Raw genomic sequence first — 11,018 nt, 5'->3', positions numbered from 1 at the left:
CAAGAACAATCCTGTAAAAAGGAGGGTTTATCCTTTCAATCAAGGCCTTGGAGCCCAAGGAAGAGGCTTTCTGCCCTAATACGTCACGCTGAGGCCTAAGAAGAATGCTTTGGGCCCTGATAATGAGAGCCTGGGTCCAAAAACAGAGGGTGTAGGTGATAAAAAGGCAGCTTTGGATCCCAACTATAGGCTCTCTTGTCCTGAAAACGTCCTGAAAGCTGGGTGCTTAAGAACAAAGCTGTGGTCTATAAAGAGGAGCCTTGGTGCCATGCCTGTATGCTTCTTAGCTGCAAGGAAAAGGTGAGAAAAAGGTTTTGGATCCGCAAAAGATGCTCTTAGCCCTGATGTGAAGGGATTATAGGGGGAAAATGAGACATTAGGCCCTAAAAATGAGGTTTTGTTTCCTCAGATATGGGCTTTTCTGTGTGCCCAGAGCATCCCAAAGGCCCTGCTGGCTGCTGGCAGCTGGTCACAGGTTTGGTGGCTCCAATGGGGCCTCCTGGGGCTGAATAGCTGCTGGGGGAAACTGCTGTCGGCCGCTGTGCTTCAGAAGAGCTGGCCTCTGGAGGGAAGCCACTTGGAGACTCTCTCCCCAGTGCTACAGCGCCTGGCTGTCCTCGTGCAGCCTGGCAGCATCCCAAAAGGACGCTCAGTGCTGGCCAGAGTCAGAGGGGGCAGATCCTTCCTTCCTCCGGGCAAATGGTGAAGTGGAGAAAGGCAGCACTCCAGCACGCCCCTGCTGTCCCAACAGGGTGCTGGTTTTCCTCAGGTGGGCAGCCGAGTTCCAGCACGGCGGCTCTCTCCCTGCCCCTCCTCCAAGAGGCAGGGGAAGAAAATACGACAGACACATGGAGCTCAAGGGTTGAGATAAGCATGGTTTAATTAAAGGGAAAAGGGAGAGGGAGGAAAAAAATGAAGGGACGGGCAGGGCAGGGCAGGGCAGGGCAGGGCAGGGCAGGGAAGGGAAGGGAAGGGAAGGGAAGGGAAGGGAAGGGAAGGGAAGGGAAGGGAAGGGAAGGGAAGGGAAGGGAAGGGAAGGGAAGGGAAGGGAAGGGAAGGGAAGGGAAGAAAATGGGGGAGACTGCGTGAAAAGCCAGAGAGAGGGCAAAAGAGCGAGGCCCCCAGGCGTGGGGCGTGTGCGCAGAGCTGCGCTCCAGGGAGGGCTGCACAGTGCCCCTGGGGCTGGGGAGGCACAGCCTGCGTGTAGCTGAGGATGCTGCTGGCCAGCTCTGATGGCAACGAGGAGGAGGAGGCCACTTTCCGCGCTGAGGGCGGGTGGCCCAGTGGAGCTGCGGCTGTGCCATCCCTGGCAGCGTCCCAGGCCGAAGCGGAGAGTTCAAGGAGGAGGTCATCCTCGTCCTTCCCTGGGTCTAAGTCGATTTCAGCTTCCAGTCTGCCTCCTGAGATTTCCCAAAGTAGCTTCTCAAAATCTTCATCTGCAGATAAGGGCGCGTTCCCTGTGGAACTCAGCCGGCGTGTCCGTGCCTCTTCTAGCTGGGAAGAAGCTGAGGTTGAGGTCTCGAGATCGATCTCCATCTGCTCCTCAAATCTTTCCGGGCTTCCAAGACGCACTTCAGGTCTTGGGAGAGCAAGAAAGAACAATCAGGATATGCCATTTCTTAACAGGAAATCCCTTTTCTGCAAACCGGCTCTTAAAACTGTAGGCAAGCCCTCCTACGCTTCAATCTTACACAGGGATTGTTATCAGTCAACCCAGGGCTACATTTAGAGCCTGATGTGTTACCAGGTACATTTTTCAGTCTGGGGGTTTATCTGTGAAGCCAGGGCACCTGGAGTTGAGGTGGCATTCTTGAGGACCAAAAGGCAGAGGACACTACTCATCATCTATCACCTCACGAGGAAGTAGAACTTCACCTCATCCTTGTTCAGGTATTCAGACAACCCAAGAAGTCACTGGAAAGCTGCGCTGACTTGCAGCATTTAAAGAAAGCCTAATTAAGCAATCCTGCTAGCTGCTAGAAAGTGGTTTCAGGTGACTTATTCCTTTGATGGATTTTGGCTTTAATTATCTCAGAACCCTCATTTTTTCCCACATGTGACAGAACTTATGTTTCCCTGGGGATATACACTGATTGAGAAAAAGAACAAGTTGGGGTTGTCACCTGTTTGGGGGATTTTCTTCAAGTCTGATGGCTGGGACGTGCTCCAGCACATCTGAAACACCCTAGAAAGCAGCAAAACAGTATTTATGACACATGGGTAAAAGATTCCTTAATAGCTTTTTCCTCCACACTGCTTCTCCTCTGGCATTGCGGAGCCGTGGCCAAAATACAAAACCAAGGTGCTCCTGAAGAAAGTTCACATTCACCTGGAGGTTACTCATGATCTTGTGTCTTTTAAGAACATGGCATTAATGGACAAAATCCCCCCCACCAGAGAAATCACAGCATCAGAGTACCGGTTACAGAGTGCCATTCATCTCATAAATACAGAAGGGTTCTACAAGCATCCTGTAGACAGCTACTGGATTTAAAAGGAAACAGAAGGCCTGCAGAACATTTGAGTTTTCCACCTTTTCTCCTAGAGGAGGGTAGAAATTTAACAAGGGATCCATCTCTGCATTAGCCCCTGGCCTTACCATGGCTGCTGTTTTGGCTGGAGGTCCCATCATGTCAGCATCAAAGGCAGTCCCTAGTTCCACAGCTGCTATGGCAGAGGGATAACTCCCAGGTGCCTTACGTTTCAGTGCCTTCTTCTTGGGGAAAGTGACTTTCCCACCCGAAGGCTTCGCAGATGTCAAAGTTGGCTAGAGTAAAAGGAAGAGAGAACTGATACAGTCTTGCTCTGCCTCAGGAAAAATCCAGGTTCTCTTAATCATTTCCACAGTCCTTCTACACAGTTAAATGCATTTGGCCAGCAGAATTACACCGCCGTTGCCTGGATTCTCAGGAATGTTTTCCACATAGTAAACTCTGTCTACCAACAATCCATACAAAGGAACAAAGAAACCGAATAGCTACAGTAAATAATAATCCAGGACAAGGGAAACCTCAGACACATAGCAATCCTAAGCGCAAGCTAGGTTCACAAATATAGACAGCTTTTATATTTAAAGTCCTGCTCCCTCTAGGAAAGGAAAAAGCAGCAGTTATAGTAGGACAAGAGTGTATGCAACTGTTGTACCAGCTTCCTCTCCCTTGCAGCGATGTCCCACAGTTAAGTTGTTCTACAAAGTCCACATTTGTAGTGTCATTTTCTAGTCTCCCGTTCCTTACCTAACATCTGGCTGGCAGGAAAAGAAACAAACTAAGAAAAAGAAAGTACACCCTTCGCTTCGTAGCATTGCGTGGCAAAATGCACCCAGCCAGAGTTACAGCATGAGAATTGTCATCTTCTGTCTGTATTTCAGAAGACAACCTAAGTAACTCTTAACCTTCAACACTTACTTTTAGCTTCCTGGCCCTGAAATTGAGCTGCCACTTTCCCTGCTGGTTCAGTATTAAAGAAGCCAGCAGTAGATTTGACAGCAGCTTCCTCCTGCCGAAGCTTCTCTTGTTGTTCTCTCTGTTGCCACTTCTCCCACCGTCTCTCTTCAAAGCTCTTCTCTGGACATTTACGAGTTCCACGCTGCTGAGTGGGCTAGAAGGAAAGAAAAGTAGTGCATGAATAGGACAAAAAAAAAAAATAAATCCTTGGAGATTTCGTTAAGAAAATCTGATCAGCAATCCCTCCAAAATGGTCTTGATGTGGAACGGCATATTAATATCGTTCAGGTTACTGTTGTTTTTGGTTTTTTTTTTTTCCATAAAATTCTGCCTGTAACAAGAGCCATGCTTTACTATGGACACAGTCTCACATATCTGCAATATCCACTATGGCAAGCTTCTTTAAACAGCTAGGGTGTTCTGCTGTACATCTATTTATCACATTCTTTTTAAGCAGCAGAAAGTCATACAAGTTCCCCTATATAGTGTCCACTGACAGATTGATTTCCTTGAACACAGAACTCTGGCCTTCTGTATTAAATCCTTCATGTCTGACAGATCAAATCAGTAAGAACAAAAAGAATTCCCTCCACGTTAACTGTGTAGATTTCAGCTGGTGCTAACAGGGTTTCTTTGTTGCTGTGGTATAAACAGACTGATTCCAAGTTTGAGGATTACAGAGTTGTCTGGAAATGCTGCTGGCGATAGGATTTAGACTGCACTGCAGCTCCTACCAGGTGCTGAAGGGTAAGAACACACTCAAGAGGGTGGCACACGGTGAGTAACAAAACTTGTCAGAATTATCAGAAATTGTACGAATGTATGTGTGTCTTCACAGAGGACTCATCTGTACATCAGGTACAGAGGAAAGTTTAGGAAAAGGCCGGTTCAATTCCACTGCCTTCTTTTCTTCTTTTTCAGGTGCTTTAAAAGAAGACAAAAAAAAGTGTTGTAAACGGCAGAAATAAAGAAAGCTGGGTACTTGTTTCCTTTGTGCATTTATTTCCTTGTGTCCCATGCGAGAGAGAGAGAAAGGCTACAATGTGCAAGCCATTCAGCATTTATCCATGAAGCAGATCCTGAGCAAACTGAACTTGCTCAATATGGGAAGCACCTCACTGGGGCAGGCATTAAAGCATCTTATTACCTGTTAGTTTTGTGCTCCATAAAGATTTCTGCTCTGCTGGGGCAGGTCCGGGTTGTGCTGAGGGAGCTGGCACATTTCCTTCACTCTGCTGCATCCGCAGAGCTTTCTCACGCTTTATTTCTTCCAAGGTTTTAACACGCACTTCTCCTTCTGGCTTGACTTTTCCTGCCGGCTCCTTCGCCTGCCCTTTGCTGGGCCCGGACAGAGCGAGCTGCTTCTTGGACTCACCCTGAATTTTCATAGAATCATAGAATCATAGAATATCCTGAGTTGGAAGGGACCCTTAAGGATCATCAAGTCCAACTCTTGACACCGCACAGGTCTACCCAAAAGTTCAGACCATGTGCCTAAGTTCACAGTCCAATCTCTTCTTAAATTCAGACAGGCTCGGTGCAGTGACCACTTCCCTGGGGAGCCTGTTCCAGTGTGCAACCACCCTCTCTGTGAAGAACCCCCTCCTGACATCAAGCCTAAATTTCCCCTGCCTCAGCTTAACCCCGTTCCCGCGGGTCCTGTCACTAGTGTTAATGGAGAAAAGGTCTCCTGCCTCTTGACACCCCCTTACGAGGAAGTTGTAGACTGTGATGAGGTCCCCCCTCAGCCTCCTCTTCTCCAGGCTGAACAGGCCCAGTGACCTCAGCCGTTCCTCGTACGTCTTCCCCTCAAGGCCTTTCACCATCTTCGTAGCCCTCCTCTGGACACTTTCCAACAGTTTCATGTCCTTTTTATACTGTGGTGCCCAGAACTGCACACAGTACTCGAGGTGAGGCCGCACCAGCGCAGAGTAGAGTGGGACAATCACCTCCCTTGACCTACTAGCGATGCTGTGCTTGATGCACCCCAGGACACGGTTGGCCCTCCTGGCTGCCAGGGCACACTGCTGGCTCATATTCAACTTGCTGTCTACCACGACCCCCAGATCCCTCTCTTCTAGGCTGCTTTCCAGCGTCTCATCGCCCAGTCTGTACATGCAGCCAGGGTTTCCCCGTCCCAGGTGCAGGACCCGGCACTTGCTCTTATTGAACTTCATGCGGTTGGTGATCGCCCAGCTCTCCAACCTATCCAGATCCCTCTGCAAGGCCTTTCCACCCTCATTCGAGTCCACAACTCCTCCAAGTTTGGTGTCATCAGCAAACTTGCTCAAAATACCTTCTATTCCTACATCCAGATCGTTTATAAAAATATTGAAAAGTACAGGCCCTAAAATGGAGCCTTGAGGGACCCCACTGGTGACCGCCCGCCAGCCTGACGCAGCCCCATTTACCATAACCCTTTGGGCCCTGCCCGTTAGCCAATTGCTCACCCATCGTATGATGTTTTTATTTAGCTGTATGGTGGACATTTTGTCCAGTAGGATCCTATGGGAAACCGTGTCAAAAGCCTTGCTGAAGTCCAAAAAAATCACATCAGCTGGTTTCCCTTGGTCCACCATACGGGTGATCTTATCATAAAAGGAAATCAGGTTAGTTAGGCAGGACCTACCCTTCACAAACCCATGCTGGCTGGGACCAATGACTGCTTTGTCCCCCAGGTGCGCCTCAATAAGTCCGAGAACCAACTTCTCCATGATTTTACCAGGCACTGACGTGAGACTGACAGGCCTGTAATTGCTAGGGTCTTCTTTCTGACCCTTCTTGAAAATCGGCACAACATTTGCCAGCTTCCAGTCTACCGGGACCTCTCCAAATTCCCAGGATCGTTGAAAAATAATTGAGAGAGGTTCCGCGATGACATCCGCCAGCTCTTTCAGCACCCGGGGATGAATCCCATCCGGACCCATGGACTTGTAGGGATCCAGATGGAGCAGCAAATCCCGCACACGTTCAGGGTCAGTTGGGAGTTTGTCATCCCCACCGTCCCGGCCCTCCAGCTCAGGGCACCCTGGGTCCCGAAGCCCATCATCGGCATTGAAGACAGAGGCAAAGAAGGCGTTAAGCGTCTCTGCTTTGCCTATGTCATCGTCTGTGAGGAGACCTTCCCTATCAAGGAGCGGCCCTATGTATTCTTTAGTTCTCCTTTTTCCATTTACATATCTAAAAAAAACCTTTTTATTTTCTCTCACAGACGCAGCCAGCTTCAACTCTAGCTGTGCTTTGGCCACTCGAACTTTCTCCCTACAAACACGAACAGCATCCCTGTATTCTTTCCATGACGCCTGGCCCTCCTTCCAGTAGCGAAACACTCTCTGTTTCCGCCTAATCTCCATTAGAACATTCCTGGTTAGCCACGCCGGCCTCCTGCCCCGCCTGCCTGACTTGCGATATTTTGGAATTGCCTTATCTTGTGCTTCTAGGAGGCATCGCTTAAAGAGTGACCAGCACTGGTGGACATCAAGGCCTTCAAGAGCAGTTTCCCAGGGGACCTTTCTGACTAGTTCCCTGAGCAGCCTGAAGTCCGCTTTCCCCATATCTAGGGATGAGGTTTTGGTGGCACTTTTCCTTCTGTCACCATAAATTTTGAACTCAACCACTTCATGGTCGCTATGACCGAGGCGGCCACCAATCACCACATCTCCCACCAGACCCTCTCTGTTTTCTAGAAACAGGTCTAGGAGGGCACCTTTCCTAGTTGGCTCCGTAATTTTGCTCTTGCTATGGCATTCTCCTGCTTTTTTCTTCTCTTCTACCAAGCGATTATTCTTTTTTTCAGACAAGGCTTCAGAGAAAGTTTGGATGCGACCTGCACGAGCAGCTCTTGCCCCTGCGCTGGAATCTTCAGTTTTACCATGCCCTTCAGCCTCAGCTTTGGCTTGAGTTTCGCGTCTCTGAAGAGCTTTCTCACGACGGATTTCCTCCAGTGTTTTCACATGGATCTCTCCCATCGGCTTAGCAGCCTTCCCTGTCATCATCAAGAAATGAGGAGAAGCACCAACATTTAAAGAGAGTCCAGCAATATTTTAAGTCTCCAAAATTTGTTAGAGCACTAAGGAAAACTAATCTTGAGTGTTCCCAATAATGCATCTTAGAACAATATCCTTAGAACAACATTCTCCTCCTCCTCTGAGCCACTTGTATTTTGAAGACCAGCCCTATCCAGAGAGAACTGCTACACAGAAATGCTGCTTTACTTTATTACTTTTTCAGACTGCATTTCAAATTCCTGCTCCTGGCAGTGGTTCTATTCTAATTGTACGTAACGGTTCACAGAAGCAGCTAAAAACCTTGACAAGGCACAAGTAGAAAATAAACACACACCTAGAGCCAGATTTCTGATAGTGGCTGTCAGAAGAGCTTCAGCACTCAAGCAAGAGGCGTCAGTTCTTTGTTTTCGTTTAAATTAGTTTTTAGGGATGTATGAAAGCAGTCCAAGTTCATGGAAAGGAAGGAGGAGAAAGCATATTTAATATCTAGCTGTTACCTCTCTCAGTACTGGTCTGTTTAGGAGGTAATCCCAGCCTGTCCTTCAGAGACTTGGGAACTTGAACTGCAAAACAGAAAAAGAACGAATTAGGGAGGCTGCATAATGTCAACTTCAGGTACACATTTCAAAACAAGACAGGAAAGGTAACTTTGAATCCGAGTGATTACGACCTCAGCCAACATGCAAAAAGAAACATCACTGGAAAAGGACAAACAGAAAGACTAAATACAAAACCCAGGAATCCAATCCAGATGCCCGTTTAGTACCTGTATCTCTCTTGGGTGCTTTGTCAGCATTTCCCGGAGCCTCTACCTTCTTCCCCAGCCTTTCAGCAAGGCTGCGCTTCACTGGAAGGGTGCTTACATCATCTTCAGAGAAAACAAGGAATATTGTAAGAACTTTTCTTTGCAGGAAGGTTTGAGAACAGTCAACAATAAGCTTCTATTTTTCAAGCATATTTTCATAGAATTGCCTTTCAGCTGCTAAATGATTTTTTTTTTTTGCCATTTCTGCAGTCAACACAGATCTCCACTGCAATGTATTTTCCTTTCATACATCACAAATACTCTTTAATGCAGTCATATATAGAAGGCAGCACCTATGTAACAGCTCATAAAAAGTTCTTACCCGCGGAGGCTTTCCGTTTTCCTTGTCTATCAGCAAGATCTAGTCGAACCACAGGTTCCTCCCCTAAAACAAAAGGGATTTTTTTTTTCTATTTCACAGAAACCAGTAACCAACAGAAATATTATCCTGTTAGCCCATGTCCAAAAAACCCCAGTCAGACACTGTTTTGACAGCTAAACCACATAAACTCATATTTTAACTATAATTAACATAGAAAAAAAATATTAATAGTCTCAGTGCTTGCTTCAAATTCCAGCTGAGATAGTAGAGAGTGAATCTGAGTCTGCTTGACAGCTATGCTTTGTGCAGAACAAAGCTGCATAAGCAAGCAGAATATTATTAGGTACATATGCTGAGAAATATTCCTTTCTAAGGTGAATGTCTACGAGTAAAAGTACTTCCACACTTTTTTCCCTTTAAAAGGCATTTGAACAGCTCTAAACAATTTATACACAAACTCCTGTCATACTGTGTCCACACCTGCCACTGTCAGCCTCTTTAATGCTTCAGAAATTGCTTCTTATATAGCACTGTCTTCTACAGCTCTTTCTTCTCGTTACTCTTCTGTTTTTCAGTTACCCCCCTATTTGCATACTGACACTTTTTTTTTTCTCCTGCCACTGCACTTAACCTGAGCACCAAATCTTTCCAGTACAACCAGGGACTTTAAGCATAAAAGCACGTTTTGAACAGAAGGCAGCACCAGAAGGCTAACATGGGTGAATTGTTTTAATTATTGCTTAACCCTCCAGTTTAGGAGTAATGAAATCAAAACAAAAGCATTCATTATTACCTTTCTTGGAAGACAGTGTCACAGTTCTCACCACCGTCCGGACATTTTCCTTTTCTGGAGCAGGAAAAATCATAGAATCAACGGGACAAAGAGAAGATCTTGAAAAACCTTCTGTTCAGAGCAACCAAAACATAAGGAAGTTTACCCAACATAAAAAACTATCACAAAGAACAAAAAACTTTAAATTATTTGTTACTGTCAAAAATACAGCAAGCAGAGCATGTAAATAAGAGAGGTGACTAATTTGCCTCTGGTTGCCCTTTGAACTCCCATTTAGAATACCAGCTGGCTGAGAATCAGGTTGCTTTATGCCCCCAGCTAAAAATGGAAGTCTGTCCCTCAAGCAGCTCCCAGTCACCATCACCTGCCGTGAACAGGATAAGAAAGTAGGGAATATTAACTCACCACCGTGTCTCTTATTTTTTTCCTTCATCTTCTGCGGTTTGATTTCCTCAAGTGTTTTTATTCCAAAATTCAGATTGCCCTCTGAAAACAGGAAACAGTTAATGAGACAGGCTTAGAGGCACTCACTGAGGACCACAGGTCCTCAGGCTTCTTAGCACTCAGGAACTTTCTGAAGTATTTAGAATAAAGCCTGTCAACACTCCTCACAAGTGAAAGAGCCATAGAACCAATGGCATTTTGCCCCTCCTTTCATCCTTCAGGGTTAAAAATGTAGTTTTAATTTTAATCCATTTACACGATATTAGATCCCTCTATCATTAGATATGGCTTATCAACAGTGGTTGCAAGGCTGCACGTGCAGCCATTTAAACTCCATGCTGTGGCCCTGTTTTGTTCTCCAAAAGTAAAGAAAAGGAGTTCACCTTTCTCACCCAATGGGCACATGATGGTATTAATGGCAGAAATGAGATCATGGAAATAACCGAGTCCATTCAGCACCCCTACATTTTGTTGTGTTTTTACACCACACTGCTTTTGAGTTAACTGTCAAGTTCTTCTGATTTATCCTACTAACGTGCTGGAATACCTTGTTTAGTAGTAGTAGAACTGCCTTTCCGAGTGGAAATCACCCGTAATCCATTTTTGCCTTCCACAGCTGGTTGCTGGACAGGAGTTTTAGTTTCTTCTCCTTCCTCAGAAAGTTGGTCTGAAGGGGAAAAATCTATTCAGTTATGCATAGACCAGGTTGTTCATGATTACGTAGCTCATGCAGTGACACTTCAGCCCATGGTTTTGGCTTAGAATGAGAAGAGTGCTGATAACACCCCGATGCTTTAATTGTTGCAGAGCAGTGCTTATACTAAGCCAAGGACATCTCAGCCTTTGCTCTGTCCTGCCAACGGGCAGGCTGGGGGGTGCAGTAAGAGCTGGGAGGGGACAGACCCAGGACAGGTGACCCAAACTAGCCAAAGGGGTATTCCATACCATCTGACGTCATGCTAAACAATATATAGGGGTGGCTAGCCGGGGGGAGGGGGCCGGACTGCTCGGGGTTAGGCTGGGCATCGGTCAGCGGGTGGTGAGCAATAGCATTGTGCATCACTTGTTTGTACATACTATTATTACTTTCGTATTATCACCATTGTATCATCATTATTATTATTGTTATTATTATTTTGTTATTTTTTTTTTTTCTGTCTTATTAAACTGTCTTTATCTCAACTCACGGGCTTCACTTTCC

At 46.3% G+C, this 11,018-nt stretch overlaps 1 protein-coding gene across 1 annotated transcript in view; it reads right to left on the bottom strand.

Annotated features, from left to right (window-relative positions):
• Positions 1-283: 283 nt before the first annotated feature.
• LOC116493079 (zinc finger CCCH domain-containing protein 11A-like) overlaps positions 284-11,018 on the bottom strand; it is a 19,984-nt gene continuing 9,249 nt past the window's right edge. The window contains 15 exon segments of the mRNA XM_032194221.1: positions 284-287; positions 1,202-1,579; positions 2,124-2,185; positions 2,600-2,767; positions 2,888-2,937; positions 3,408-3,600; positions 4,300-4,370; positions 4,594-4,828; positions 7,175-7,431; positions 7,951-8,010; positions 8,220-8,321; positions 8,581-8,643; positions 9,374-9,484; positions 9,779-9,859; positions 10,365-10,484. Coding sequence (XP_032050112.1) covers positions 284-287; positions 1,202-1,579; positions 2,124-2,185; positions 2,600-2,767; positions 2,888-2,937; positions 3,408-3,600; positions 4,300-4,370; positions 4,594-4,828; positions 7,175-7,431; positions 7,951-8,010; positions 8,220-8,321; positions 8,581-8,643; positions 9,374-9,484; positions 9,779-9,859; positions 10,365-10,484 — 1,955 coding nt within the window.

The sequence above is a fragment of the Aythya fuligula genome, chromosome 10 (assembly GCF_009819795.1).
Source record: "Aythya fuligula isolate bAytFul2 chromosome 10, bAytFul2.pri, whole genome shotgun sequence".
Taxonomy (NCBI): domain Eukaryota; kingdom Metazoa; phylum Chordata; class Aves; order Anseriformes; family Anatidae; genus Aythya; species Aythya fuligula.
The sequence above is the reverse complement of the archived record's forward strand: the minus strand, read 5'-3'. Positions and strand labels throughout refer to the sequence as shown.